At 41.1% G+C, this 25,846-nt stretch overlaps 1 protein-coding gene across 1 annotated transcript; it reads left to right on the forward strand.

Moving 5' to 3' along the window:
* Positions 1-21: 21 nt before the first annotated feature.
* On the forward strand, positions 22-24,198 carry LOC125967024 (transmembrane protein 266). Its single transcript, XM_049717679.1, has 11 exons — positions 22-556; positions 1,320-1,445; positions 7,306-7,497; positions 15,076-15,230; positions 15,681-15,754; positions 17,157-17,213; positions 17,447-17,585; positions 18,956-19,071; positions 19,481-19,676; positions 22,107-22,169; positions 22,344-24,198. The coding sequence occupies exons 2-11, from the start codon at positions 1,432-1,434 to the stop codon at positions 22,814-22,816; spliced, it is 1,479 nt and encodes a 492-aa protein (XP_049573636.1). The 5' UTR covers positions 22-556; positions 1,320-1,431; the 3' UTR covers positions 22,817-24,198.
* Positions 24,199-25,846: the final 1,648 nt, after the last annotated feature.

Below are 25,846 nucleotides of genomic sequence, written 5' to 3' on the forward strand. Positions count from 1 at the left end.
ACAAACGCTTAAGCCAATTGCCGCGAAGACAAACCCTCTACTCCCATAGTATCTTTATTTTTGGAAACCATAAAAACGCTCTCGACAACGGACCTAGCGGGCGTAAAGCTAATAAAAACATTCGTGGCTCTCCACAATTGACGATCGTGAGGGAAGCTCATTGCATGCTTGGCGAGCCCTCATCCATTTTTTTTTACACGTCGTGACTGGAGCGATGCAAATGTCACCCGAATCATCGGCGAATTGCTTTCTTACGCCGTTGAGCTGAGAATTCGCCCACATTGCTACCGTGGAAGGAAGCTGGATACCCGCTTCAGGACTCGGACAGCTCCTCGTACTCGCTCCCTCCTCCTCCTCCGCGGGACTCCCGCTGAGCTCGCCGGGGAAGCCCTCCGCCGATCCGGCGGCGTCATCTCATGGCTCCGGTTTTGATGGTGGCGGTGGTACCGAACCGGAGTGCAGCAGCTGCTACTACGATGCCGGGCCACGAAGCGTGTCGCGCTTGAGGTTCACTCGGGGGGAGCTTTTACTTTTCGGCCATGTGAGTCTCACTCAGGTAGGCGAAGTCGCTCTTTTTCCCTCCATAAATTCCATTTTCATTAGTTTTTTTTTTTGGCAGCTCACAAAATACTTTTCCCACCCGAACGCGCTCACACACCCAAGTGTGAAGTGATGAAGAGTCATCAAAAGTTTTGACACAAAATGTTGGCGTAGTTGAAAATGTTACTTGTTACTTTGTTCCCAACCAGGAACTTGAGTAGCACAATAGCAATTTAAAACGGAAACGTTTAAAATGGCTATTGTCAGAGAGGAATTCATTTAACAATACTGCCGTTTTAATAATGTAGTTGTTCTCTTAATAACCCTCATTTATAACGCACAAAAACCTTATAATAAAAAAGTAAAATTTTACAGCATTTTGTAAATGTTTATTCGATTAATATGTACACTTTAAAAAAATGTAATCAAATAAAGGGAAAATAGTTTGCAGTTGTATACCACTACAACCACATTTGTACAAAAAATAATACCTTTAGTCCTTTTTTTTTTTTTAAACACAAAAACTAAACAAATTCATCCATATTGTGAAATGACTGCCTTGATTATATTTGCAAGTGTGATGCACTTACTCCTGCATTGGATCTCATTAGATCATGTAGCTAAACTACTACAACACGTTGAATGTTGGCAATGTAGCCTAAGGCTCATCTCATCCATCGCTATGGGTTTGTTGCTTCCCCCTGCCATGTCAAGTTCCACTGTACAAATACTTTTTTTGTGTCTGTCACTCATCACTCTCAATGTATTCTGCCCAATAGGTTCACCATGAAAGCAGCAGCATCTACGTAGGCGGTGAATTACAAGAGAAGGACGGACGAGTGGAAAGTGGCAATAAGAATTACACATCTCTCCTCCCTCTCACCAGACGACATGGCTAATGCTGGGTGAGTTTATATATACACACACACACACACACGCACGCACATGCACACGCAGGCGTGCAAAGAATGACAACATTGTTCAATATGTGGCTGCGTTCTGCTTCATACGGAATTTTGCCGTCGCTAAAATGGAGCATAGGCATCTTAATCCATCAGTTAATTGTATCTCTTCTTCTTGTGTTAATAATACAAAGTACATGAGAAGTGCTTCACAATAGTGACACAAATGCTAAGACAGGCAAGGTGAGCTTGTTGTGTTTTCTGCTGCTTTGGCTTTTTCTTCCACTTCAACCGTAATTTGGTTGTCAATAAAGTCCCAGAGGTTCCGCAGACCTGCCGTCTTTTGCCTCATCTTCACTTTCAAATGTGAAAATCCATATTACTGCATGTATGATTCTGCAGAAATGTCACTCCTTTTCCATTAACCCCGACCAGAAGGCCATGTTGTTAAAAATCAGTGTAGGTTGCTTAGTGCTAGGATGTTTTTCTTGCAATTTTTTTTTTTTTGCATGAGTCAGGTTCCTTCCATTTGCAACAGCACTTGTCCTCTTTTGGGTCACAGGTGAACTGGGACTAACCCGACTGATATCAGGCAACTAGTCCAGGGAGCATCAATACAGAATTCCTCACTCTAGTCACCTTTTGATAGAGGCCCAGTACAATATTTAGACCAAATCTAATAATTTACATTAAATGCAAGCATACAAGAATTACACAAACAAACTGTGTGCTTTGTGATGGGACTTGAGCCAATCAAACGGTCTATTCTGAGTATCTTTGCAAGTGGAGTGAGTGGGTGTTTGCGAGGTGTGCAAGCTGTGATGAAAGATGAACGTGAGAGAATGAAGATTAAAAAGAAGGGGAAAAAAAGACAAATGATAATATTCAGTTATTTTATGGGGGCAGTCAACTTTATTCTAGTTGCAGAATTGCTTGACAAAAATATATTTGGAGTTGAATTCTAGTGCAATATTAAGGAGTTTTCCTGAGGTGGTGCCCCTTTAATTTTCCCTGAATACGAGTTTGGTTTATAAAGTGTTGAAAATCATAAATACTCATACATACTCATAAATATATTTTTAGCACATCACGTTTGCTAATCCGAATCCAATCTAATTTAATTTTATTGACATTCTGTGAGGCATCTTTTAAGTCATTCTACCGTTTACTGCCATCTACCTGATGTGCCTCGTTCAGCTAGCCCACTTTACGGCGTCTTTATCATCGTGATTTTCATCGGGTAGTAGATCTTAGTTTTATATTACTGAAAGTCCGGGTGGTGTTGGGGTTATGATTCATGAACACTGTCTAATAAAAGTTTAAACTTGTATAAGTGCATGGAGTTCACTAAAGCCGTTTTGAACTGATGATAAAGTAGCTGGATACTTTCTTTTTTTTTTCCACTTGTTTTTTATTTAACCTAATCATTGCTGATATCAGCAACACAGTGGCCTAGTGATTAGCATATCTGACTCACAGTTGAAAGGTTCCCCGGTTTGAATCCTGTCAGCTTGCATTGGCTTCAGGTCAGCTATGACCCCAAACTAGATAATATATCTGGAAAATATGCATGGCTTTCCTCATTTTTAAAAAGGATGACCGTTATCATGAGCGAGACACTCACACTTACTGGATGAAGAATATTCTTCAGTGGCTCTGCCTCGCAGTCACTTACATGACCTTCTGTTTTGGCCACTGAAATCCCCAGAGCAACTTTTGTCTCGTAATGACCTTTCCTACCTGGCGCTCAATATTACAGTCCGCTATTTAATTTTATCTGCCTCCCTCGGGGAGATTTCACTCCCCTGAATATCACTTCTTTCTGTGTGCGTGCGTGTGTGTGTGTGCTTGTGTGTGTGCGTGTATGTTCCATGGCTCGTTAGTGTGTACATGTGCTAATGTTGTTCAGAGTATATTTGCAATTACCAAGCTGCTTTTTGTACAAGAGCGTCAGGGGGTCTAAGAAAAGTCATGATGTGTGTGTGCGTGTGCGCGTGTGTGTGTGTCTGCATTAGAGCGCAAAGCACAACAATAAGATGTGTTTGTGGCAAGCTTTGCACACGGAAGTTAACGATTTTATATTGTCCCTTTCATTATTTCTCTCGTCTCAGTCATTAATATTACATTAATCCAATAAAAAGTTGATTAAGGGCACATACGAACTCAATCGCACAAGAAAATACATCAAAGACAATGATTTATAGTTGCTGTCCAACACAAATTAAGTATTTGATTTTTAATGATTATTTTTGTCTGAATAACAGAGTTTTTGTAGACTTTTATATTAAAATGTTTAAATAATACTGACTTTTTCCTCAGGTAGTTATTACTTCAATGCAGCAATTCTTCAAAGCAATAAAAATCTTTTTAATTATTGCATCAATTATTTTATCACTTAAAAAAAAAAATCCCCAGTAACAAACACATAGGCTGCCACAAAATTTAATTTTGTGAAAATCCACATATGATTAAAAAAAACAAAAAACAAAACATGCAGCAATTTAAAGTGCCTCTGATTAACCCCAAATAAAGTTCAGGAGTTCTAGCAGGCTTTTTTTCCCCCGAAGGTTTTATGCTAGAACTGAAGCCTGCCGAAACTTTATTTGGGGTTAATCGGAAGTACTTTATGTGGTGGCAGGTGTGTACTGACTCACCGCTGTAACTTCAAAGTAATATCTTGGTCAAAACTAATCCGATCAGTGTGTCATTTGTTGTGCTTATGTAAAAATGTGCAGGGAGGGAGCCTTTTCTCTCATGAATTTCCTCATTTATTTGTATGCACAGGCTTGTTGTTGCGTTTACACACATGTAGGCGGCATCGCTTACACACACAAATTGCTGAACAGACAATAAAAAAGTTGTGGTCTGCAGAAGCTCCTGTGTTCCCCTTCAATATCAATTTTGTCGAATTGCACAATACATATTGCATTTGCCGTATGAGCAATAGCATCCTGGCCTTGGGTGAATTTGTTTTTGTGTATCTTCAAAGAAATGTGAGGCCTTCTCGCTGCGGGAAATAATCCCATCAAATTGGGATGAAGGCAGGAGCTCTTGAGATAAGACTGCAATAACAGCCAATGCTCTTTTCATTAACTAAGAGGGGGGAAAAGAACCTACTGAAAATATAATACAGTACCCATATCAGCTACTTTGTCTTTTTGTTTTCTTCTCATCTGGTTCGTCATTATTGTTCACTTTTGGGCCATTTTTTAACTTAAAATTCCAAATGATTCAACATCTAATCATTTTCAGGAAAGACCTTCCCTGTCGTCATAAGTAAGTAAATAAATAAATAAATAAATATTACATTTCTGTGTAATTTGAAATTGTCTAGCATGTATAAATATACTCACACTTAATGTTTTAAGCAAAATGATAAAACAAGATGTTAAACAGTTCCTCTACAACTGTGCACTTTCCATCAGAGACTACGCTGATGACCTTGAAGAGTTACGATTGTGCCGATTAAGCCAAAAGTCTTTCAGCGTTAGCACTGTATAGTTTAATAAACTGTGTGAGTAAGTGAATGAGTGTGTGTGTGTGTGTGTGTGTGTACCTTTCCATCCTTCATGTGTGTACCTGTCTCTCCTCTCCTAAAGGTACGCTGTCTGTCCATCTGTCAGTCAGTCACGTTGCGTGCTTCTCTTGTGAATGTTTCAGGTCACTCGGTGCTCTCTCATCACAATTCAAAGCCTTCTCTCTAAAGCGGGACTTGAAAAGAGCAAATGGATTTGAAACAAAGTCGCACAACTACTATTATGAGGGCATGTGAGATTGACAATGGACAAAATTTAAATTAATTATACTGACACCATGTCATGCTGGGTGTGTCATATGTTTAGCCATTAGGAAACAAAAAGTGCTTTGACGCTGATGACAATTTGTTAGTTCTTTAAATTTAGTAAACTTTAAAATTAGGGCTTTTGTCATGTTTTTAAAATGCAACATGTAAGCTTTTACAACATGTATACATAAAACAACCTCAATAGTTACAAACATGTCAAAGCTTGCATATTCATAAAAATGGCAAAAGCCGCAGCTGCATCACATCAGTCCAAAAAAATCGAACCAAATTGAATCATGTTTTAAAATCCTCGAATCGTATCGTCTTTTCTTGCCGAGATGCACGCCCCTAATGGATGGCACGTAAAAACAACTGCGTGCCTCCAGCCACTACTTGCAGACACGTGTGAAATGGCCGAGCTATTTTGAATTCTTTCCCAGCGAATTGTAGCTGAAATAAATGTGAAAAAGGCTGACTTGAACAGAATGTGGCGGCTCCATCTTTATGGTTCCTCATCATCTCATTTCATTGCCCTCATCCTTCCCGCTCCTCCGCCATCCATCTTCCCCTTTCCAATCTACACCTCCCTCCCATTCATTTATTACCTCCACTTTTCACATGCAATCCTCCCTGTCTCTCTCAGCGCCATTTCCCCTCTTTTACTGCTCAGAGCTCTCCTCTTTTTGTTTGTTGTCCCCCTGAGCTTGTTGCATAACCCCTGACATGCCCACCCCCACCCGTGCCTGACTTCCTTTGACGTTTGAAGGCGAGTGGGGATCTACTCAGCTGACAAAGGAAGAGGCAATGACATCACATCAGACTCGATACACCAGCATCTGCTCTGGTCTAAAAATACAACAATCGCACACAAACACGCGGAGAGTCAGTCTGTGGCCGCGTTCGCCGTTTGTTTCCACCTCCGTGCTCAATTGAGGCGGCCCAACTGGGTCTTGGCTGTGCTGTTTGCCGACCGTGGTGTTAAGCTATCATTTTGAGACACTAAGATGGATCAGGGTGTGTTGTCAAGGGGGATTTGCCAATGTGAAATGTAGAAATAACATAAAATAATGTTAACTTGTTGCTGTGCCTTCTCTCTGGGCACTGAAGTACTTTGTTGCAATGGCCTGTTTTGATGCTGCCCTCAGTCTTCCTTTCATTTGGATCTGTCTCACAAGAGATCCTTGTTCCCCTTAGCATGTCTCCTTCCTGACCGTTGCTTTTTCCCCGCCAATTTCTTTGTGACATTTAATCAAATTCTTTATCAAAATCTGATGAAGAAAAATATGTGCTACAAGTCATGAAAGCATTTATTCACCACTTTAGCACATTTTTAGTCAGTCTCTGCACCCCATTTTGAAGAGTAAGGTTAGCAATGACATTAGCGCTAGCGATGGTTTAGCTCAGGGGTGTCAAACTCATTATATATCATATATATATATATATATATATATATACGTATATAATCTATTTATTATATGTAATTATTTATTTTATGTAATTATCATATTTAATTTTATACATAGTATATACGTGTATATATATATAGCTCAGATTTTCAAAGCAATAACCTCTTCTCATCCTCTCTTGCTGCTTTGTGCTGCTTGAAAATGCATTAAACAGTGGTCACAAATGTATGCGAGCGTTGCACTTCAAGCAAGACACGCCCCAGTTATTACGCTCCCTCCGAGCAAACGTCGGACCGGCAACTTCTCTGTTGTTGCTAAACCGCGTGAGCGCTCAGTCGTTTCACGATGCCGAGTGGGTGTTTGTGCGTGACCCTCGGTGACCCAGCGCTGGTACCCCGAGGGCAACGCTGTGAATAAGAATGCGTTGCCCGACTGAATAATTAAACTCCTTTTTCATCTGGGCTGCCTTGCTATGTCACCGCTCACATTGTCTTGCTTGCCATCTTTTACTACTTTTACGCATCGGCCGCTGCATTAAAGAGGGAGAAAGCACAATTAAATGTGCGTTTCATTTTCTACTGATCCATTTCTTACTCTTCATCAAACACTTAAATGTCAGGCAACGAGCGAGCTCAGTCATAACGTCTTCCGTCTTGTCTTGGTGGTCGACTAGGGACGTGGGGACTGCAGCTCTGTCAGACTTGGAGGTCATCTCCCAGCAGGTGGACGATGAGAACCAATGCTTGGCTCCTCCGGTCCAGCTGGTGAGTTTCGGCTACCGAGACCTTCCGCTCGCGGCGCTGGACCTCTCGATGGCTGGCTCGCAGCTCCTATCCAATGCCGATGAAGATGAAGCCCGGGAAGGGTGAGTAAAGTGTTGATGAGTTTGCACTGATGACACATCACAAGTAGACCCCCCCCCCCCCCCACACACTCCCAAGCGGGTATTTTATTTGGAAGTATTTCGACATCTGCACTGACAGACTGCAACAGATTATTGCATAATGAGAAATATGTGATCATCATAAAAAAGGTTAATCAAACTTACTAATCATGCTGACGACGAACCTTTTCATCGTCACTCTTGTTCTCTATTACGGTAAATGCGAGTTACATATCATGCAATGTGCTTCTAAGAATTTGCTATCCAGCAAATAATGTCAGTGTTTGCTGTGAGATCACAGATATTTATTTTTGTTGCATTAATTAGCAAGCTTACCCGTTACATCACAGATGTCAACATATTTCTACAAGATTTTCTCTTTTTTGGCTTCAGTCGATATGAAAATAACACAGCCGTAGTTATACAACGTGATTATTCCTATTCTGGGATATAAATTAAACTCCAATGCATGAAAAGCTTAATATAGTGTATAAAGATTTATATTACTGCAATTTAGTTACTGTACTGTAAGTTACGAACATAACAAAGGCTGCAGGGAAATTGTCTAAAACAAGTACAATGTTTGGCTAGGTAAAGAGATTTTTTTGATTCCAACAGTTATGTTTATCTTCTGTATGTGTGACATATGGAAAGGAGGTCACATTGCTTTCCACGCTCCAGTCTTTCCGTTGTGTCGTGCACCTGTGACTCCATCCCAGTGTAACATACGCTCTCATCAGGACACTTATCAACACCGTAAGCGGATGCGAGGGAGCCAATGGACCCATGCTGTAATTTACGAGCCCGGTCCAACTATATCGTTTAGGTCACTAAACCGACCGTTTCACAGCGGCGCAGTTGGCAGCACTGATACTTGTACCTCACTCTGGCACGTATTTGTATTTGCACCGATAAACATTGTACATTTTGTTATTGCGCTTTGCTTCTTGTCTCGGTGAGTGCTACATTTTTTTTTTTTTTGTGTCCCGGGGAAGGCTAGTGGGAAACACGACTGTGTCTACAGTGTTGAATTATGCATGCAGCATTTCCTATTGTAGCTCCACCAGTAAAGCACCTGCAAGGCAATGTTTCGGAGACAAGCATCACTTTAAAGCCAGGCTCAGTCGTGGGCTGTGTTACCAATAATTCAATTTACACAACCTAATTATTTGCCATGGGAAGCTGACCGTGTATGAAATATGTCACCATAATCGTGCATCCAATTTGCAATCATGTGAAATGAGTAGATCTCACTCACCATGAGGACGTCGTTGACACAATTCATTTTTTAGATTTGAGTATCACAAGGCCTCCGTCTGCTAATTACACAATCAATATGCCTTTAAAGTTAGCCCGCAGTAGCAGGTAGTTAGCTTCACTAAATAACTCATCCACAATCATCACTGTTTATGCCAAAGTTTATTATTGCTGGTTCGTGCTGGTGATGGAGGAGCTTCTGAACTTTAGAACTTCCTAATAATCAGGAAATACCGATTTTAAGCAAAATTATGATTGGGCATACAAATTATATTTGTACGCTTTCAAAATTATAGTATTTTGTGCACCAACCACCATGTCATAAATTGTCAATTCAGCATATTCCCAACACCAAGCAGTCAAACATTTTGGACCATGATAGTATGTCATGAATAGAGGTTGAGTAGCAAGAGTGCATCTAGCGTAAGAGAAAGACCATTTGCTGAGCTCCCTTTAAGGGAAATGGGGCAGATGAAATCTTTTTTTTTTCCTCTATGGCAGTACAGGATGATGAAGTGTTTTTGAACCGAGCCGAGACTCCGGCCGACGGTGGCGAAGCAATCCACAGCCGTAAAAATGAAAACGTATAGAGATGGAATGTTAGCGGCTCCACTGACCCCATCTGAGAAAGTGGATTGCCCATTTCCACTTACTCTAGAATGTGTGCAAATGTCAGCAAAACTTATTTAGGGAAGTGGAAACATAGGCAAACTTTATTTACTTTTTTCTTTTAGCAATGGGTCAAGGTTTATGTATCACTTAGTGTGGACGAGATTAGAATTGTATGCCGTTCCACTGAAGTCCTGTAGGTGGCAGTAGCACGCATTTCAACCTTTTGCATACTGTCAAAACAGATCAAGAAGGCCAATTTAGTATTTTGTATGTTTTTGCTCATCTGTAGATATGGACTAGATCTGCAAAAGCTAGCAAGTTCTTAAAATCTAAGTCAATCCCTACAAATGAGTAAACAGCTTGTAAGCAAAAGATCCAGACAAACAAAGACAAATATGGAACTGACAGTTTTATCTTGATGGGGTTGGGTCTGCTCCCTTCTTCAGACTCGCTCCCTGTGGTCTGCAGTTTATATGATTGATTTGACACCACTATTGAATAGCTTGATTTGGTCCAGATCAAAAAGTCGATGCTTTTTGGTTTCGGGGAGAAAGCAATCTGACATCGATCCAATTCAGCTGACAAATGGCCCAGTCAGGCATGACCTTAATGGATATAATGGCGATAGAACTACAGGTAGTAAACAGATGATTCGGGCTGGATTTACACACACTGCTTACGGCAGATTTTTAGTTCTACTGCTCTAATTTGTTTTTGGAAAGCTCTGTCTCAATCTATTGTACACGAGAAACTCAGATGCAAACAAGAATAACGAATGCAAATAGTCAACATTTCTTCCTATTTAGTTGCCTTCACTTTGACTTTTAAAGTATTCAGTCCTGCCAAATGTTTATTTAAGTGTATTTATTCACTTATTCATTCCATTAGTATTGTTTCAGTTATTAGTCTGCAGATCTACATTGTGCAACCATTAACAGAGAGCACAGAGAAGACCCTTGGCACCATTCAAGTGCCACACGAGCCCCCCCACCCCAAAAAAAAGGTGCCATCACAATTTGCATCTAACGTAAAGCTGCCGGCGTTTTATGGCGGGAAGCAAGCGGAGGGGATTAATCACAACGAGAGGCTGCCACGGCGTGATGAAGCACCTCCCGTCAACGGCTTTTTGCATATCACAGCCGGTAGCATTGTGAAGGTGGAGCTGACCTTACCGCTCTCTCCTCACACTGTACGCCACCGCCGCCAAAGTGTGCATGCGCCGACGGAACGCCAGCAAATGTATTTATAAACCGAGCGCGAGCGAAAAACCGGGGCTGTGTGGCGCTTGTTATCTAATCCTCTGTAATCATGCTTCACTTCATATTCCAATTTATCCTGCGCTGTCACAGCTCATTAGGAACAATAGCATTGCTTCGTTGATGCCCTGTATATTTAGATAGCCACCCTTTTCCCATTTAAAAAAAAAAAAAATCTATTTTTGACAGATTTCAGCTGTTCTCCTCTTCCTTCCCATAATCAAGTCGAAGCTTCCAGGAGCACCTGGTGTAAATGGTGTTGCGATCATTTGTCGTCAGGCTCCAGAGAGCCTCCAAGTTGCGCTCGGAGAGTTCGCTTAACTGCATTGTCGCTCCATTCGGGAGATGAGTGGGCACCACTGTGGGAGGTGGTAGTTGCAACTCGTATCAGGGGCCGTTTGCAGTGTTAGCAGTTTGGGCGCCCTGTTGAGTAAAGTGTACTTATTAATAGACTTGGGTCCATCCATCTTCCTGTCTGGAAAAATGCTGGGAGGATCAAGGTGGCGTGGGCTTGTGTTCAGCACTTTTATGGATGCCCACTCTTCCCCCACAGTGGTCATGATTCTTTTATTTGTTGGCTCTCCTTATTTCTTCATTATTTCAAGTTTGGGTTCCTTGCTTTTTGTGGGAGCTGATGGAGCTATCGAGGAGGCTCATTCATTCAACCTTTTTAATGGTTGACTGATGGAGCGGTGAGTGACAAGTGGAGCAATCATAAAGATGATGATGGTCATGCTTCCTGAATCCCGCCTCCAGTCTCTTGTCCTGTTTATCTTCTGAGTTGGGAGAATAATTTTTCAAACCACCTGTAAGCTCCAAATATATATTTTGGGCTACACTAATGTATTTTTTTCTTTGTGTGAGCCGGTATGTTATTTTTTGGCTTGATTAGCACATACGTGAGCTGTGGCATGATGTCACCTTCAATCCTGTTGGAAAAGTTCACGCCTGCCAGAAACTAAAATAGTAGCATATGCCGCTGATGCGGCCGTTCTAAATGTGCAAAGGGGTCCAGATGGTTCTTCGAAACGTGACGTGAGCAAGGGTATAAAAGAGGAAAGTTCATCTTCGCCCGTCACCAGTACATTTCGGGCGAAGGTCAAAAAATCCAATTTTGGAAATAACTCTGTTGGTTTTAGGAGGCGGAAGGTGACTGCTGCCTGTTTTTTACTGTTTAGTTGCTTACTATAATGTCAATTTAAATCTTTTTGAAAGAGTGCCATGTGAAGGTCAAACGAACTCATCATCTCCTACTTTTAAATGCTTTGTCAGAAGTGAGAGAGAAGTACAAGTCGAGTAATTTGGCCCACTTTAATTAGCCAGTATGAGAAGTTGTCAGAGGCAGTGACCAGGGAGCGACTGCTTCATGTTATCTCCCAGACTCCTTAATTCCTTTGCTGCGGGCAAGGCCAGTGGCAAAAGAGTTAAAAGTTTCATTTGGTGTTTAAATGCATGTTTTTCTATCTGGAGCTCTTTGGTCACAATATTAGGTACACCTGAGCAAATCTATATTTATTTTGGGTCTATTATCCAAGACAAAAGAATATACCAGTCGAAAACGTTTGTAGTATTTGTCAAGACACGCTTTATTATTTACCAGAGCTGATCATCAGACGCTTGTGGGTCTCCCAGCATTCAGTGTCTCAATCGACACACCGTTATCGATTACCCTCCCTGATTTAATCTCCCTCCCGTCGAGGCCCACTCCATCTCGGGTGCTGACAGCTGTATCAACACATGCTTCGGAAGCAGGAATTAAAATGAGAAAGATATTTCCATATTTGATTTAGCCTGAAAAGAAAAAAATGTCCCACACAGTCACGTGACAGACAGCCAACTTCACATCATCTACAAGTGGAGATTCTCACAGTTCTTTAAAAGTTCAGACTGCTTCAGATTAGATTGAATACCTCACCTGTACTGAATTTTAAGGAGAGGGGCGGAGCCTATTTGATTGGTTTACGCCAATATCCAACTGCGCGCAGCTATGAAAATGGTTCATATAAAAGCTCATTTAAATAAATAGATAAATAAATAGATAAATAAATAGATAAATAAATAAATAAATAAATAAAGACTTTCTCTAAAATGCATTGAGCTGCAAAGGTTGAACTTGTCCACTATGACTCGGGCCAGGTGGTTGTGTCAGACTGTCAGAGCCTAATGGGTCAGAAGAATTTGTTCTGTTGCTTGAGTAAGACTCATTAATATCCCCCATGTGTCGAAAGCAGCTTCTGCGATGCCCCGTCTGGGCCGGATCGGGTCGGGCCACTTTTGGCACCACACAAGAACTAACAATACACTCATGGCTGTCTTATCAGTGCTACTTCCGCCTCCTTTCCTGGTCTCATTGCAAGCTTTTTTTAATCTGTGCTTGAGTGTGTGATATGTCGCATTTAGCCTGTAACAAGATGGCCGGTGTTATCATTGGAAATCATAACTCAAAGGTTTATTGCCATGTGGACTCATTTTAATATCCTCTGATGATAAATCTGATCCTGGCATCAATGCACAAAGGTTGCTGCTGGCAAAGGAACATGGCTCCCCGTATTTTTTATTTTTTTTTACTCAAATACAATAGAACATCTAAGGTTGAACATTGAACACAATTTGTCTGAATACAGGAAGGTTTTTTTTTTTTTGAATGACTTTTTAAAGAAGTTTAAAACGGTGACACATTGCTTGAACTTTTTCCATGCTCGGAATGTCAATCTACTTACATCACATAACTTAACGCTTTGATGCTTGAATGGAGCTTTACTGACATATGCTAAAATCTGACGTGATGTTTTGACATCATTTGTGATTTGTACTTGTACTGTGCAAATTAGGATTCTTGGCCTTGTAGCTGTTATTATGGCTCTGTTTCACCACAGTAGTAAATTGGAAAAAATGTTTTTTTAAATCATTTGTTAAAGCAACATTAAACCCTGACGATAGTAATTTGCAGGGAAGTGTTTAAAAGTTTCTTGAATGTGGTTCTACAAATGGTTTGAGGCCATTTGGAGAATTTATTCTTAAGCGTATCAAATATTAAGTTGATGCTGGAAGTGGTTTAGATGAAAGAGACAGCTGGTGGTGGCTGTAAATTATTTGATGAAGGTTATTATTGCAGGCTGAGAAGTGCAAATCCCTCGAGTGTCATGAAGAGCGTGGATTTAGATGACTTCTCCCCAAACAGGCTTCCCTTTTTTGTGCTGCTGAGCCCAAAAAATAATTAGAGAGCTATAATACTAATTGTGGTCACTTTTAGTTTATGTTGTTGTGTTAACCCATCAAAAAAGCGATGCAATTCCAAACACAGACACAACTCGTCCATTGCAGTTCAAATGAGTCTTGTGAGTCGTGTGCCAAGCAATGGAGACGTCAAATGATGAAGGGGCCAAACACTTCACCAATGTCGGCCACCTCTTTTGTGCCAGCAAATGGCGAGGATGCAAAAATTGAGAGCGGTGCCAACTTTCCGCTCCAGCTGGAGAACTGCTGAGAGGCTTTGTTCCTTCTCAGTGCTCCTACCTCAGGCTTCTCAGTATGACTTGAAATGATGGAAAAAAATGGTCATGTTAGACTATTTAAGGCCAACATGTCAATTGCCAGACGACAGATGACATTCCATATGTGGGCTGCAACTAACCCTTATTTTAATAATCGATTTTTTATTGATTATTTTGTTGATTAATCGATGAATCAGATTTTTAGATTATCATTCCTATATTATGTCATTATATCAGGACATTATTTCAAAGTAAAACCAAATGCACAAACATAAAATGATTAAGATTCAAACACTTGTTCAGTCACTAATTAAAGTATCTTCACCATTCATCAAGTATAGCAAAACTAATTATTGATTATTTTGATAAACAATTAGTTGTCAATTAACAGTTGCAACTCCAACTGCATTTATTTAAAAAAATATTTGAGTCTATTTTGTATCTTATTTTACTTCTCTCACTTGACAGTCAAGATGCTGATTTTGCTGCATGCCGCTACCCCCAATCAAGCTCTGCTACAGTGGTCCTCTTCATGGCCTGATGAATTGGAAGTTCATTAAAATTCCAGCCTTAGATGCAGCTAATGCTCAAATCAGCAGTTCACAAAGCTTCAGTGTCCCTTCCTCCGTCAATGCCCTCTCTTATCTCAAGTCTTAACATCCTCACCTTTGCTCAATTTAGAGTGCATCTCTTCAAATCACCGCCCTCTGTTGGCCACAATGGGAACTCCAGATTTATTGCTAAGCACTCTCTTTACATTCTGATGTCACTCTTTTAAAAAATTCAATTTTAATTGGTTGTTTCTACTTTACTTTATGCTGTTTCTACTTTACTCCCAAATTATTTTCCATTTCCATCCGTCTATGTAAATTTACCTTCATGTCCCAAATATGTCCTCATCTAGAAATAGACAACCACAGTTTTGTTGTGTTGTGTTGCAGGTCCAACTGGCTAAAGCCTTGCTGTGGCCGTCGAGTGGCCCTATGGCAAGTCTGTCTGCTCAGTGCTGGTTTCAATTGTGTCCTGGTAGCTTGCGTTATCCTGGTGGTGCTCTTCCTCTCCTTGGAGCTACTCATCGACACCAAACTCCTTCAATGTGAGTCCATCCTTTTATTTCAACACATGCGTTTTGATAATTGCTTGTTTTGTAATGACCACATTGAGTAACTGAGAAGGGGAAACAAATTTACTTGAAGTCAAATCCAGTAGTGCATCCTCACTGTTTTTTAGTGGTGCCAATCAAATGTGCGCTGGCTGTGCATGTTGCCAATTGATGATGAACAGCAATGCCGAGACAGGATAACGAAGCAGGCATCTTGTCAATGGCAGGAGGCGAGCGCGCATCTCCATTGATTGGTGGCCAGCGTTCAGCTTTAATGATAGCACAGTCTTCGGGGAATGAACCGAAAAGATTAGCGCTGTAGACAATTTGACACTGGAGTAAATGATGGCCCCGTGATGGACACAGTGTCCTCGCTAGTTGAAAGACGACTTGGTGCTTTAGAAGTGTACTTTATTTCAAGGCTGCATTTATTTGTGTCTGCAGTTACCAATGCTTTCCAGTTTGCCAGCATCATCCACTGGATCAGTCTCATCATCCTGTCACTTTTCTTTTCAGAGGTAATGTGATTTAGTGCCATTATTCCGCTGAGACTCCTTTTAATCACATCTACTTCTTAGTTAGCCAGATAATTCTGAAGTGATGAGTCGGTAGCTGATCTTGATGTTATCCTACTTTAGATAGCAAATTAGTTGGAAAGAATCCACTACTTATCGTATGTTAATCAACAACCAATTAAACATGATCGTTTTTATTCCTAACAATTGCATTAAGTATTGTTATTGGATTGTTTTTGCTGCGTTACTCATTATTAAGCAGCATTTAAAACAAAATCTCAGTACGTCTGGTTTAGATGCTAATGAGCGCTTTAACCAACGTCTAGTTCTATTTGTTTCTTTTTTTCCCCCTGTTTTTCATTTCATCCGCCACATATTATAATTGGTCATATTTCAATAAGTTAAAAAAAAAAAATCTTAGAACACACATTGCTATGTTTTATTGGATCTTTTTTGCTTTTGCGTGTTTTTTCTTGTTTTACAAAAACATTAAAATAAGACGAAGGCAATTTATGCTATGTGGCTGATGATTTTATTATTTGATACTGAAAATATTTACTGTAATTATGGCTTTTACTATTGCGTTAGCATAGTGACAGAGATGCAGTATGGGAGAGTGTGTACTGATATTTATAATAAAAAAAAAAAATCTGGTTAGGCGGCTATGTTGTAAAGCAAAGACCTCCTATATCATATCATCATTAGCATAGCTGTAGACGCTGTTGCTTGATTATTTTACGATTGTTCACTTTTTCCATTTAATGTCTTCCTTCCATTATTGTCCATATTAGTATTGATAGTTCGGCTTCAGAATAGCCACTTAAGGGCTTTATGGTGAGTAAACGATTGATTTTTGAAGTACAATTGTAATTTAAAACATTTAAAAGACAAAACTTTATATTTGTGCAATACTAAATGAAGAGGGAAGCGTTTGACCCGTAGGCCTGACTCCAGTGCAAAACAATTACACTGCCGGCGCCGGCCTTAATGCCCTAAACCAAACGTTAATTATCATCTAGCCAGCAGGAGCAATAATTGAAGTGGAATTTAATGAGCATTGGGGGGAAGGGGGGGCTTCAAGCAATATGATCCATCCTCGCCAATGACGTCATATGTGAAGAGTCAACGGGAGGACGTTTAAAGGGTGTTTAATGACTTTGGTATTGTCTACCAGTCAGAACATTGTTCAAGTTCTAAAGCGTTTCGCTTCGTTGGCTCCAAATCAAATATCCAAATGGCACCAACGCATGATGGATTTGGCGGACCACTTGTGCGTGACCTCTCATGCTAATTGGTGGGTGAATCAATGGTGCTGCCGAAAGGCGCGTCGCTAAAGTGACCGCAAAGTGCAAGATGGACCTTAATGCGGTTGACCACATAACTTAATGTCTTCATTTGTCTCTAGACTGTCTTCAGAATTGTTGTGCTCGGGATCTGGGACTACATCGAAAACAAAGTCGAGGTACGATTCTTCACCTTCTACTGTATCATACACAGTGTGCACTATGTGGACAAAAGTATTGGGACAAGACCACATTTAGTATTTCCTAGTCTTAGTTTGCGTCCAACTTTGTAGGAACAGTAAGAACTTGAGATTATGGTTAGTATTTCCCCCCCAATGTTAACAGCCCAATAACCTGCTTTAGGTTATTAAACCTCATTAGCATTTTATCAGCATAGCGTTGTCATCATCAGGTGTTTGATGGAGCCGTCATCGTGTTGTCCCTGGCCCCCATGGTGGCCTCCACGGTGGCCAACGGGCCCAGCAGCCCCTGGGACGCCATCAGCCTCATCATTACCCTGCGCATCTGGAGGGTGAAGAGGATCATCGACGGTGAGTCAAAGACAATGTCCACGCCGTTTATTAAATCATATGGACCGAGTTAACGGGTTGCCGTGACCACCTGGTCCCTCCTGACCTCGTTCTCTCCATCATTATACAAATTATTTACTATTCAGAGCAATATAGCTATTGATCATCCCCAAGAGTAATTTGCTGTCACTCGTCTACTCAGGCCTGGATCGATTGTAGGGTCTGGATAAGCACATTCACAGGGACCGTAATGAATATAGTGGTTGTTCTCCTCTATGCTAATGTGCTCTGGTTCGATATCCGTGTCGAGGTCACCCTCACCGTGGTCCCCCTGCTGCATGCAAACAGACCGCACAGCAACTCTCTTTCCACTTTGTTCATCGGTGATGAGAGGTGCTTTTTACTAATAGTCCTCAAAACCATTATAAAGTTGCACTTTATCACTGTCCCAAAAAAACCCAACAATGGAGGACATGGATATCGTCACCATGACATCATATTTGCTCATGGTCATGTAATCCAGGCTCTAATTCCCATGATGATATTATTTGATTTCCTTCTTCTTCATGCAGTTGAGGTGTTCATCTCTCAGTGCACTTCCACCTGCTCCCTTTAATACATGTGAGTGATTGAGCCTCTTTGTTTGGCTGGACGGGGAGACACGCCAGAGAGTGAGAGGTGCACATTTACAACAAGATTGAGTCCCTCTCACAATTAGCTTGATGCTTGTGTCAACCTGAATGAGAGAGGACGTCTTCATCGAGTGGCCGTGTGTGAATTGGGCTCTCAGCCCGTATATTTGTCACTTAGCTTGTCGTGTGAGTTTGGATCACGTTATGTTTGTGACAAAAGCAAGAATTGGTGACAGCTTGTGTTTTAAAAGGACAGTCTGGTTCATTGGAAATTGTGTCTCAACAGTAACTCAATTGCTTTGTGAATTTAAGTGTGGCTATTCATGTCCTTCTGTGTTAAATGCAGCAGATGTCATGAACATTTATTTTGAAATTTTCTTTAAATATATATTTGAGTTAACCTCATAAAACATTGGCTTTCCATTATAATTAATATTTTTAATGGATGAAAAAAGTAAAAGAATTATAAAATGAAAATAATACACAAATCTTAAGTCTTGTCACACTGGCATGACTTTAAGGGGAATTGTGAAAATGATTTCAAATGTTCAATAAATGTGAATTATCTTCATTGCCACAAAGCACTTTGCTGCCACCTAGTGGTGTAGCTGCAGGGGTGTTGAAAAAATGAAATACTTTGCTCAATGTGCAGCGTTGAAGCTCAGTTTGGTATCTTGAGTTTTATTTAAGACACATTTATAATTCCTGATTTCCCATGAAGTATTCAATATAACGAATCCATTTCCTTTTTGGCCTCAGCTTACGTGCTCCAAGTCAAAGTCGAGATGGAACTGGAAATCCAACAGTGCGAGAAGACGAAAGCAGTGCGAGAGGAGCAACTGGAGCGTCTCACGCAAATCTGCCAGGAACAGGCTGTGAGCACCTTTTCATTTCATCCTAACATATACCAAACACATGAGTGAGTTGCAGAGTTGCATTAATAAATTGTGCACTGATGTGTTTTATTTTGGGATGTGTTGGTCAATCTTTGCCACAAGAGGGCAGCAAAACCTCATTGATGGAGTCATTCTCTTCCAAATGCCACTCCACTGACGCTATCCTACGCACATCTATGCAAAACAACAAAAAAAAACGTACACAATCAGTGAAAATTGACAACTATACTTGGCATTTTTTGTAAACTAAATTAATTAAATGAAACAAATTGGATATACTGATACAGATCCCTGACTTTCTTCCACTGTATTAATTATTTCTTCCACCTCCCCACCCATCTTCATCCGTCCTCATTTGCAATCCCATCGCTCCATCCTTGTGGTACAGTTTGAGATCAGGCAGCTGCGAGCTCACCTGGCCCAGCAGGACCTGGACCTGGCGGCGGAGCGCGAGGCTGCTATGCAGATGCATCGCGTGTGGGCAAAGCAGGGCAGGAGTTTCCAGGTTGTGGAGGGCTTGACTCCTGGGGAGTCTGACGACGAGGGCGCTCACAGGAATCCCAGAGAGCTGCACAACGCTGCAGGTACACTTAAACTCTCGGGGTACAGTGCAAGTGAATATTGTGGGAACAGAAGTGGAATCCTACTGTAGCTTATCTGTGACAATTTGGAAGTTCATACAAACAAACAGACATATTAAAAAGTGTGTTAACCAGAGAAACCAAGGAAAATATGCCCCCTTGTGGACAGTAAGTGGTGAAGTTATGGCAATGACATCACTCCCCCCCTCGATGTGATATACAGAATTTTTTTTACAAAACATCAACAAAAGACTTCAGAGTCTGACGTTGAGTTCATTGCAATTGAATTTTACTGTCTAGGCCAAATAGAATGTTTTAAATAAGCCCAGTGAATGTAATCAGGCCAGGTGGAGCGTTTGCTTGAGATGGCAGCATGACAAACCAGCAGAGAGGTGCAGCATCACGTATGTGCATAATTATGTGCAACAAACAGTTCCTAAATGGTGCAAGGCCACGCATGGCCCTGGAGCGGCCTCGTAGCTCCCACCATCCTCGCACAGCACAGCCATCTGACCGCAGGCACACCAGATCAATGCAAAAAAGCTTTTAGGATGTGCTGAACGCTGGAGAAAACAAGCATGTTTTCTGTCACTGTGTCACTCTCAGCGCCCGTCGTGCTTCAGCCACCCGGTCAACTTGGACTATTTGGGCGACAGAGTGCTCTGTGCATTGGGCCTTGTTAAGAGGGCAGTGGGCTCCTGTCAACATCTGTTCTCATTCACCTGCAAACCTCAATCGCGAACCACAATATTGACCCATGGGGTCGCCATGGTGGCAAATCTGGCTGTGGCATACAAAGTGGGCCTTTCCACGCCGACATGGTCACTGGGAGGAGCAGGTCAAGTCACCTTCAATCAAGTCAGTTTGCCAGCTCCCTTCTCAACCTGAACCATGACACCATGCCCCAGAAAGTCCAAGTGTCCCCTGAGATGGAGTCTTATGCCGCCCTCGAAGTACTAAATCGTGTCACATGGTGACAACATCGGCTGTCACTCAAGCACGACATCTGCTCCTCGAAGCAGGTCATTGAGCACTTACTGCTCTGCTGCTTTTACAATTTATCTTTACACTGCAGCACCCCCAAAAAGCTATACTTTTTTAGGCACCAGTACAGAAAAAAATCTGCCTCAGCAGGTAGAATAACTCTTTCATGTGTGAAGAACAGCATTAAGTCACAGTGACAGTACTTAAACCCTATATGTGTCAAACTCAAGGCCTGGGGGCCAGATACGGCCCGCCACATCATTTTACGTGGCACCCAAAGACAAATTGTGCATCAACTTCATGTGTCAATCCTGAAGTTACAAATTGTCTTTACTTTTAAAAAATACAGATATTGCTAGAAATTTTTGTTACCATTGATCTTTTAAAAATATTTTAACTGTTTTTACTAGTCTCTGGTTTCAAACTTATTTATTCATCTGTTTGTTGACGGTCATAATGGCCCTCAGAATGAAACTATGACTACGATGAATGAATTTTACACCCCTGCTATAGAGCATGCTAATAGAATCAAGGAATTGGAATCAATGAATCAGAGAAAAATCCTTTTAATTTGGGATTATATCCAGATTGATTGTAATGACTTGGCCACCACTACATCAGGTGTACAGTAGAGTGTACGGCTGCACTAAAAGGACCCAGCATGTCACCTCTCCTCTTCCACACACAAGTGACAGCTTGATAACCGGGCTGACTCACAAAAAAAAAAGAGTCGAGAGCCTTTTTATGTATGCCGGACAGCTAATCCCCCCCCTCCCAGCCTCACCTCCATCACTCATGTGTTATTAATTGTGCAGCGATTGTCTCCGTCTTGTTTTAGTGAGTGCAATGCCTCTTCTCCGGGGGTGGCCCAGGGATTAATATTTTAGAATGAAAAATAAATGAGATTACCCATCAGAGTCTGCAGCAGCAGCGTGTCCCGCGGGACGGGGGCTTGCACTCAAGCTACTCGCGCTTCGCACTCAGGCAGCAGACAGTGAGCTCAAGACCAATCAAGCGAGCACAAGATCACCGCCATTCAACCGCGCACATTGGCCCCCCAACAAAGAGCCTCCGTGCGGACCCGCTTTTGTCAAGCCAAGGCCTAAACGGGTCCGGTCTATTTCCTGGTGCACTACTCGGCAGAGCGTGAGCCTTTTAAGCACCAGTGGCCTGAGGCACAAGCCATTTTTGTCAATATTTCCTTGTAAACACTACAGATAGGTTCCATTTGAACTCGTTGGTAGTGTTTATACTGAAATGGATCAGTACCCGCAAGGGTGTAAAATCCAATTAAGTCTGTGCCTGTTTACTTTATGACACTCATTTCAATAGTGCAATGTCAACAGTTATTGTAGTCCAGCTAAGCTAATGATAGATCATTCAAATGTATGTTTTCTTTACATCTCATTAATTTTTGTGAATAAAATTCTGTCTTGTTTACCGACTCAGATCCAGTTGTCCGTGATGACATGAACAACTACATCAGCCAATACTACAGCGAAGCAAGCAGTGGTAGGTTTCTTGACACTGACCTTATGCAAATAAATAAATAAATACATTTTAAAAAATTACAAAATGAAGACGCAGAAGAAATACATCATGATCATTATGTACCATTTTTGAAAAATGCTGGACATGACCTCAACAAGACTTGTGACCTTTTTTTTTTTTTTTTCTTTTCTAAAGATGGCAAGACGTGCGGCTTAGGAACCGGCATGGTCACCACAGCTTCCATCGACATCCACCGCCCCACCAATCACATCCAGCCCAACCCCACTCACGATCTAAACCTGAACTACAGCTCCCACCCCTGCTGCCCCCCTCCTTTCTCGGGACAGGACCAGAGCACAGTGGTCCAGGAGCTCCTCTCGTCTCTTTCTGAGGACTCCCGCCTCGCTCAGAAAGGACTTACGGTGGATCCGGTCAACCTTAAGCTCCCCAGTCCCACAGGCTCCGAGAAGGCTAGCCCGGAGCTGGACAACAGAATAAAGGTGTTCAACCGCAGGAACCACCAGGAGAGGCGGGGCCGAGGTTGCGTCCTGCTGCAAACCAAGCCGCTCATCCACCTACAGGGCGGCGCCACCGAGCCCTCGTTGGAGGAGAAGTACCGTCTTCTTGGTCCGGCTGACACGCCTCTGGGACACATGTCGGACACATAGCACATTTACATCTGCACTTGATGAAGACCTCGTGAGAGTTGTTCTGTCTTCACTGAGGACCAAGATCTCCAACATTCCCTGGTCCTCCATGATGGATATGAGGAGGAGGCTAGCTGCCCACATATAGCACAACAAATACAACAACTCCCCCACGTCAAAGTGGATCTTCAAATTATGTCTTGAAACCAGTAAGGAAAAATAAGGCTTGGGTGAATCAGAAGTTGATAAGGTGATAAAGAAGTTAACAACTCAGGGTGTACTCACACTTGGCCTCTGGAATCGTGTCTGACTTCCAACAGTCGTGCTTTGACCCATTCAAGAGTGCCATCGCTTTATTTCACAAATTTAAGCTTACTGAGAGGACCAGTGATTATATGAGAAGTCCATTGCTCACGTGCCGCTACATTTTTTTACTTTGTTGATTATTTTGAGTCATTCTGTTTATTTTTATTGTGCACTGTGGCAGTTTCAGACTCATGTGCCTTTGAATCATTGAACAATTTGTTGACTTGTTTTCTTGACTCTGTTGATTATTTTGTGTTGTTTATTTCCATTGTGAATTGTGGTGTTTAGCTGATGAGAGGAGCGATCATCATCATATGAACTGGATTTTGGGAGTCAAGAGAGCCCGAGCATGTTTCAAATAGCCAAGTGTGAGTACATCTACTAGAGAATTCAGAAATTTTACCAACCCATAAAATGGAATATTGAATTGATAGTTAATCCCTCCTGGACCTAACGTGTTGTTGAACACACGTCCGAAATACTTGCTTTGAACTGCTCTAAAAGGCATAGAACTTTCTACCAATCAAAACCAGCAAAGGGGCCGTTTAAGCCTTTAGTGAACCTCATTGGTCAGTGTTCCAAACAAATGAACAAAGATGCTGTTTCTCATCTTGGACTTTCCAACAAGTAGAGGTTTTTTTTGAGTATTTTTCTTTTTTTTTTACCTCTGTGATCAATTTTTATCCACCATGGTCTCTATTTTCCGAAAAGAGACACACAGGGTACATGACTGGATTCATTAACAAATGACTTTTTTTTTGTATTATTGTTTTCAAATAACCGAGTTGGAAATATAACAAGATTTATACATACAGTACTTTTTTGTTGTTCTTGTTGAATTATTAAAAAAAAAAAAGTATTGGCCAAAATGTTTGATTGGAATCAAAAGTTTGGAAGTGATGCCAGCTCTTAATGAGGTGCGAGTGTTTGCAGCATGATCCTTTAAAATTGTGAGCAAATTCTTTTGCACTTTAATGTTTACAGACAGTTTTGTAAACTTGACATACTTGGGGGCGGATGGAGGGGAATGTCATTGCCAATACAGGTGTTGTGTTTTGATGAAAAATAGCAAAATTAAAACATTAGTATTTCTCTAACTGCTCTCTGTCTAACGTGTATCCATTTACATAATATTAATAACACTGGTTAACAGAAAACTTTATTTGTCACTAATGTATTTTTGACACAAATATATATTACATGTTGTCGTATTGTGAAAATCTAATAAGCGAGAGTGAAATAAGGGCAAAATCAGTGCAAAAAATTAATCCAAGGGTTAATCAAATGGCTCCTTTTAAATATTTAATTTAATTTTAATATTTGGTTAAATGCCAAGTATGCTGCAAATAAATGGTATTTTCTCCTTATTTTGTGTACAATTTCAACTCGATTACAGCAGAGGGAGCCCAGGATCAAGATGGTTGTTGTTAGTGCGCCTCTTGCTTGCGTGCTCATTGTCACCCTGATGATCAGGCACTCACTTGCTGTAGTTGATTAACATCAGCAACTCTATTTGCCTGCATTTTCAACAAATATCAATTATTTATTTTGAGATGCAGAGCTGTCAAAACAAGCGGCTTATTGGCCTACTCATAGCAACTGGGACTAGAGAATTTCAAGATGCTGTTTCTCATCTTGGACGACTGAATGGGTGAACTGCCTTCCTTGCCGTGCGTCAGCGGACCAGTCAGTGAACGTGTTGCGTCTCCTGGCGTGAACTATGCAAGCCAACATGTCGATGTACGATTTGCCAAGGAAAGAAAGAACCACTCGCTGAAACACCACTTCTTTTATGCACGTTTTCTCCAAGCTAACGGCTAACTTTATTGCATGAAGGGATGCGCCGTTATGCAACAACAGGGAGTTTCTGCTTCTCTTTGGGTAATCTTGATTTTATAACACTTATAGGAGTTTTGAAATAACCTGTATGCATACGCCTAAATATCGTTATCCAATACATCTATTGCAATTGCTGGTTTGAGGTTTACTTTTATAATTATTATAAGCAGCAGGGGGGGGCCCCATTTCAACCCCTTACACTGAGTGCCAAGCAGGGAAGAAATGGGTATCATTGTTATAGTCACTGGTATGACTCGGCAGGGGTTTGAACCCACTACCTCCCAATCTCAGGGCGGACACTCTCCTCTTGGGCCACTGAGCTGGTAAACACTTCTATCGTAGTGTAACACTTATAGTCGTTTTTAAATAACGTGTATACCTATATACGCCTAAATATTGTTATCCAATATATCTACTGCAATTTCACATTAGATTGCTGGTTTGAAATTTGCTTTTAATATTATTATTTTTAATAAACATTTATGTTAAAACTTGTCTGGTGTTTTATTCCTTGTTTCTTTATTCGCCAATTAAAACATAAAAGTCAGCTTAATCATGCTTTATATGACAATATGTGTAGGTACACTACACAAGGTTTAAAAAAAAAGAATAAATAAAGGGTTAATTGCACAACAAAAGAACATCAAGGTAATGTCTCGTACCTGGGAACGAACCAAGTTCTTACCGAGCAAGAGCCCGAGTCAGTCAGCTATTTCGAACGGCAGTCTACAATAGCTTGCACTGTTTTGTACGAGCGATGTGTATTCCAGTTCTTTTAAGTGGACTGAATCTTTAGAATCGGTTCACTCAAAATATTTGTTCAAAAGAATCATTAACCAAATCGTTCGCTACACTTTCTTATTTAATTATTTTTCTATAGTAGTTTTTAAATAACGTGTATATCTA

This window comes from Syngnathus scovelli, chromosome 4, assembly GCF_024217435.2.
Source record: "Syngnathus scovelli strain Florida chromosome 4, RoL_Ssco_1.2, whole genome shotgun sequence".
Taxonomy (NCBI): Eukaryota; Metazoa; Chordata; class Actinopteri; order Syngnathiformes; family Syngnathidae; genus Syngnathus; species Syngnathus scovelli.

Bases quoted from the DNA above. Each gene is read 5' to 3' on its own strand.
- LOC125967024 (XM_049717679.1), top strand. The intron at 15,231-15,680 runs GTGAGTCCATCC...TTGTGTCTGCAG, and splicing joins CGACACCAAACTCCTTCAAT to TTACCAATGCTTTCCAGTTT. The intron at 19,677-22,106 runs GTACACTTAAAC...TTACCGACTCAG, and splicing joins AGAGCTGCACAACGCTGCAG to ATCCAGTTGTCCGTGATGAC.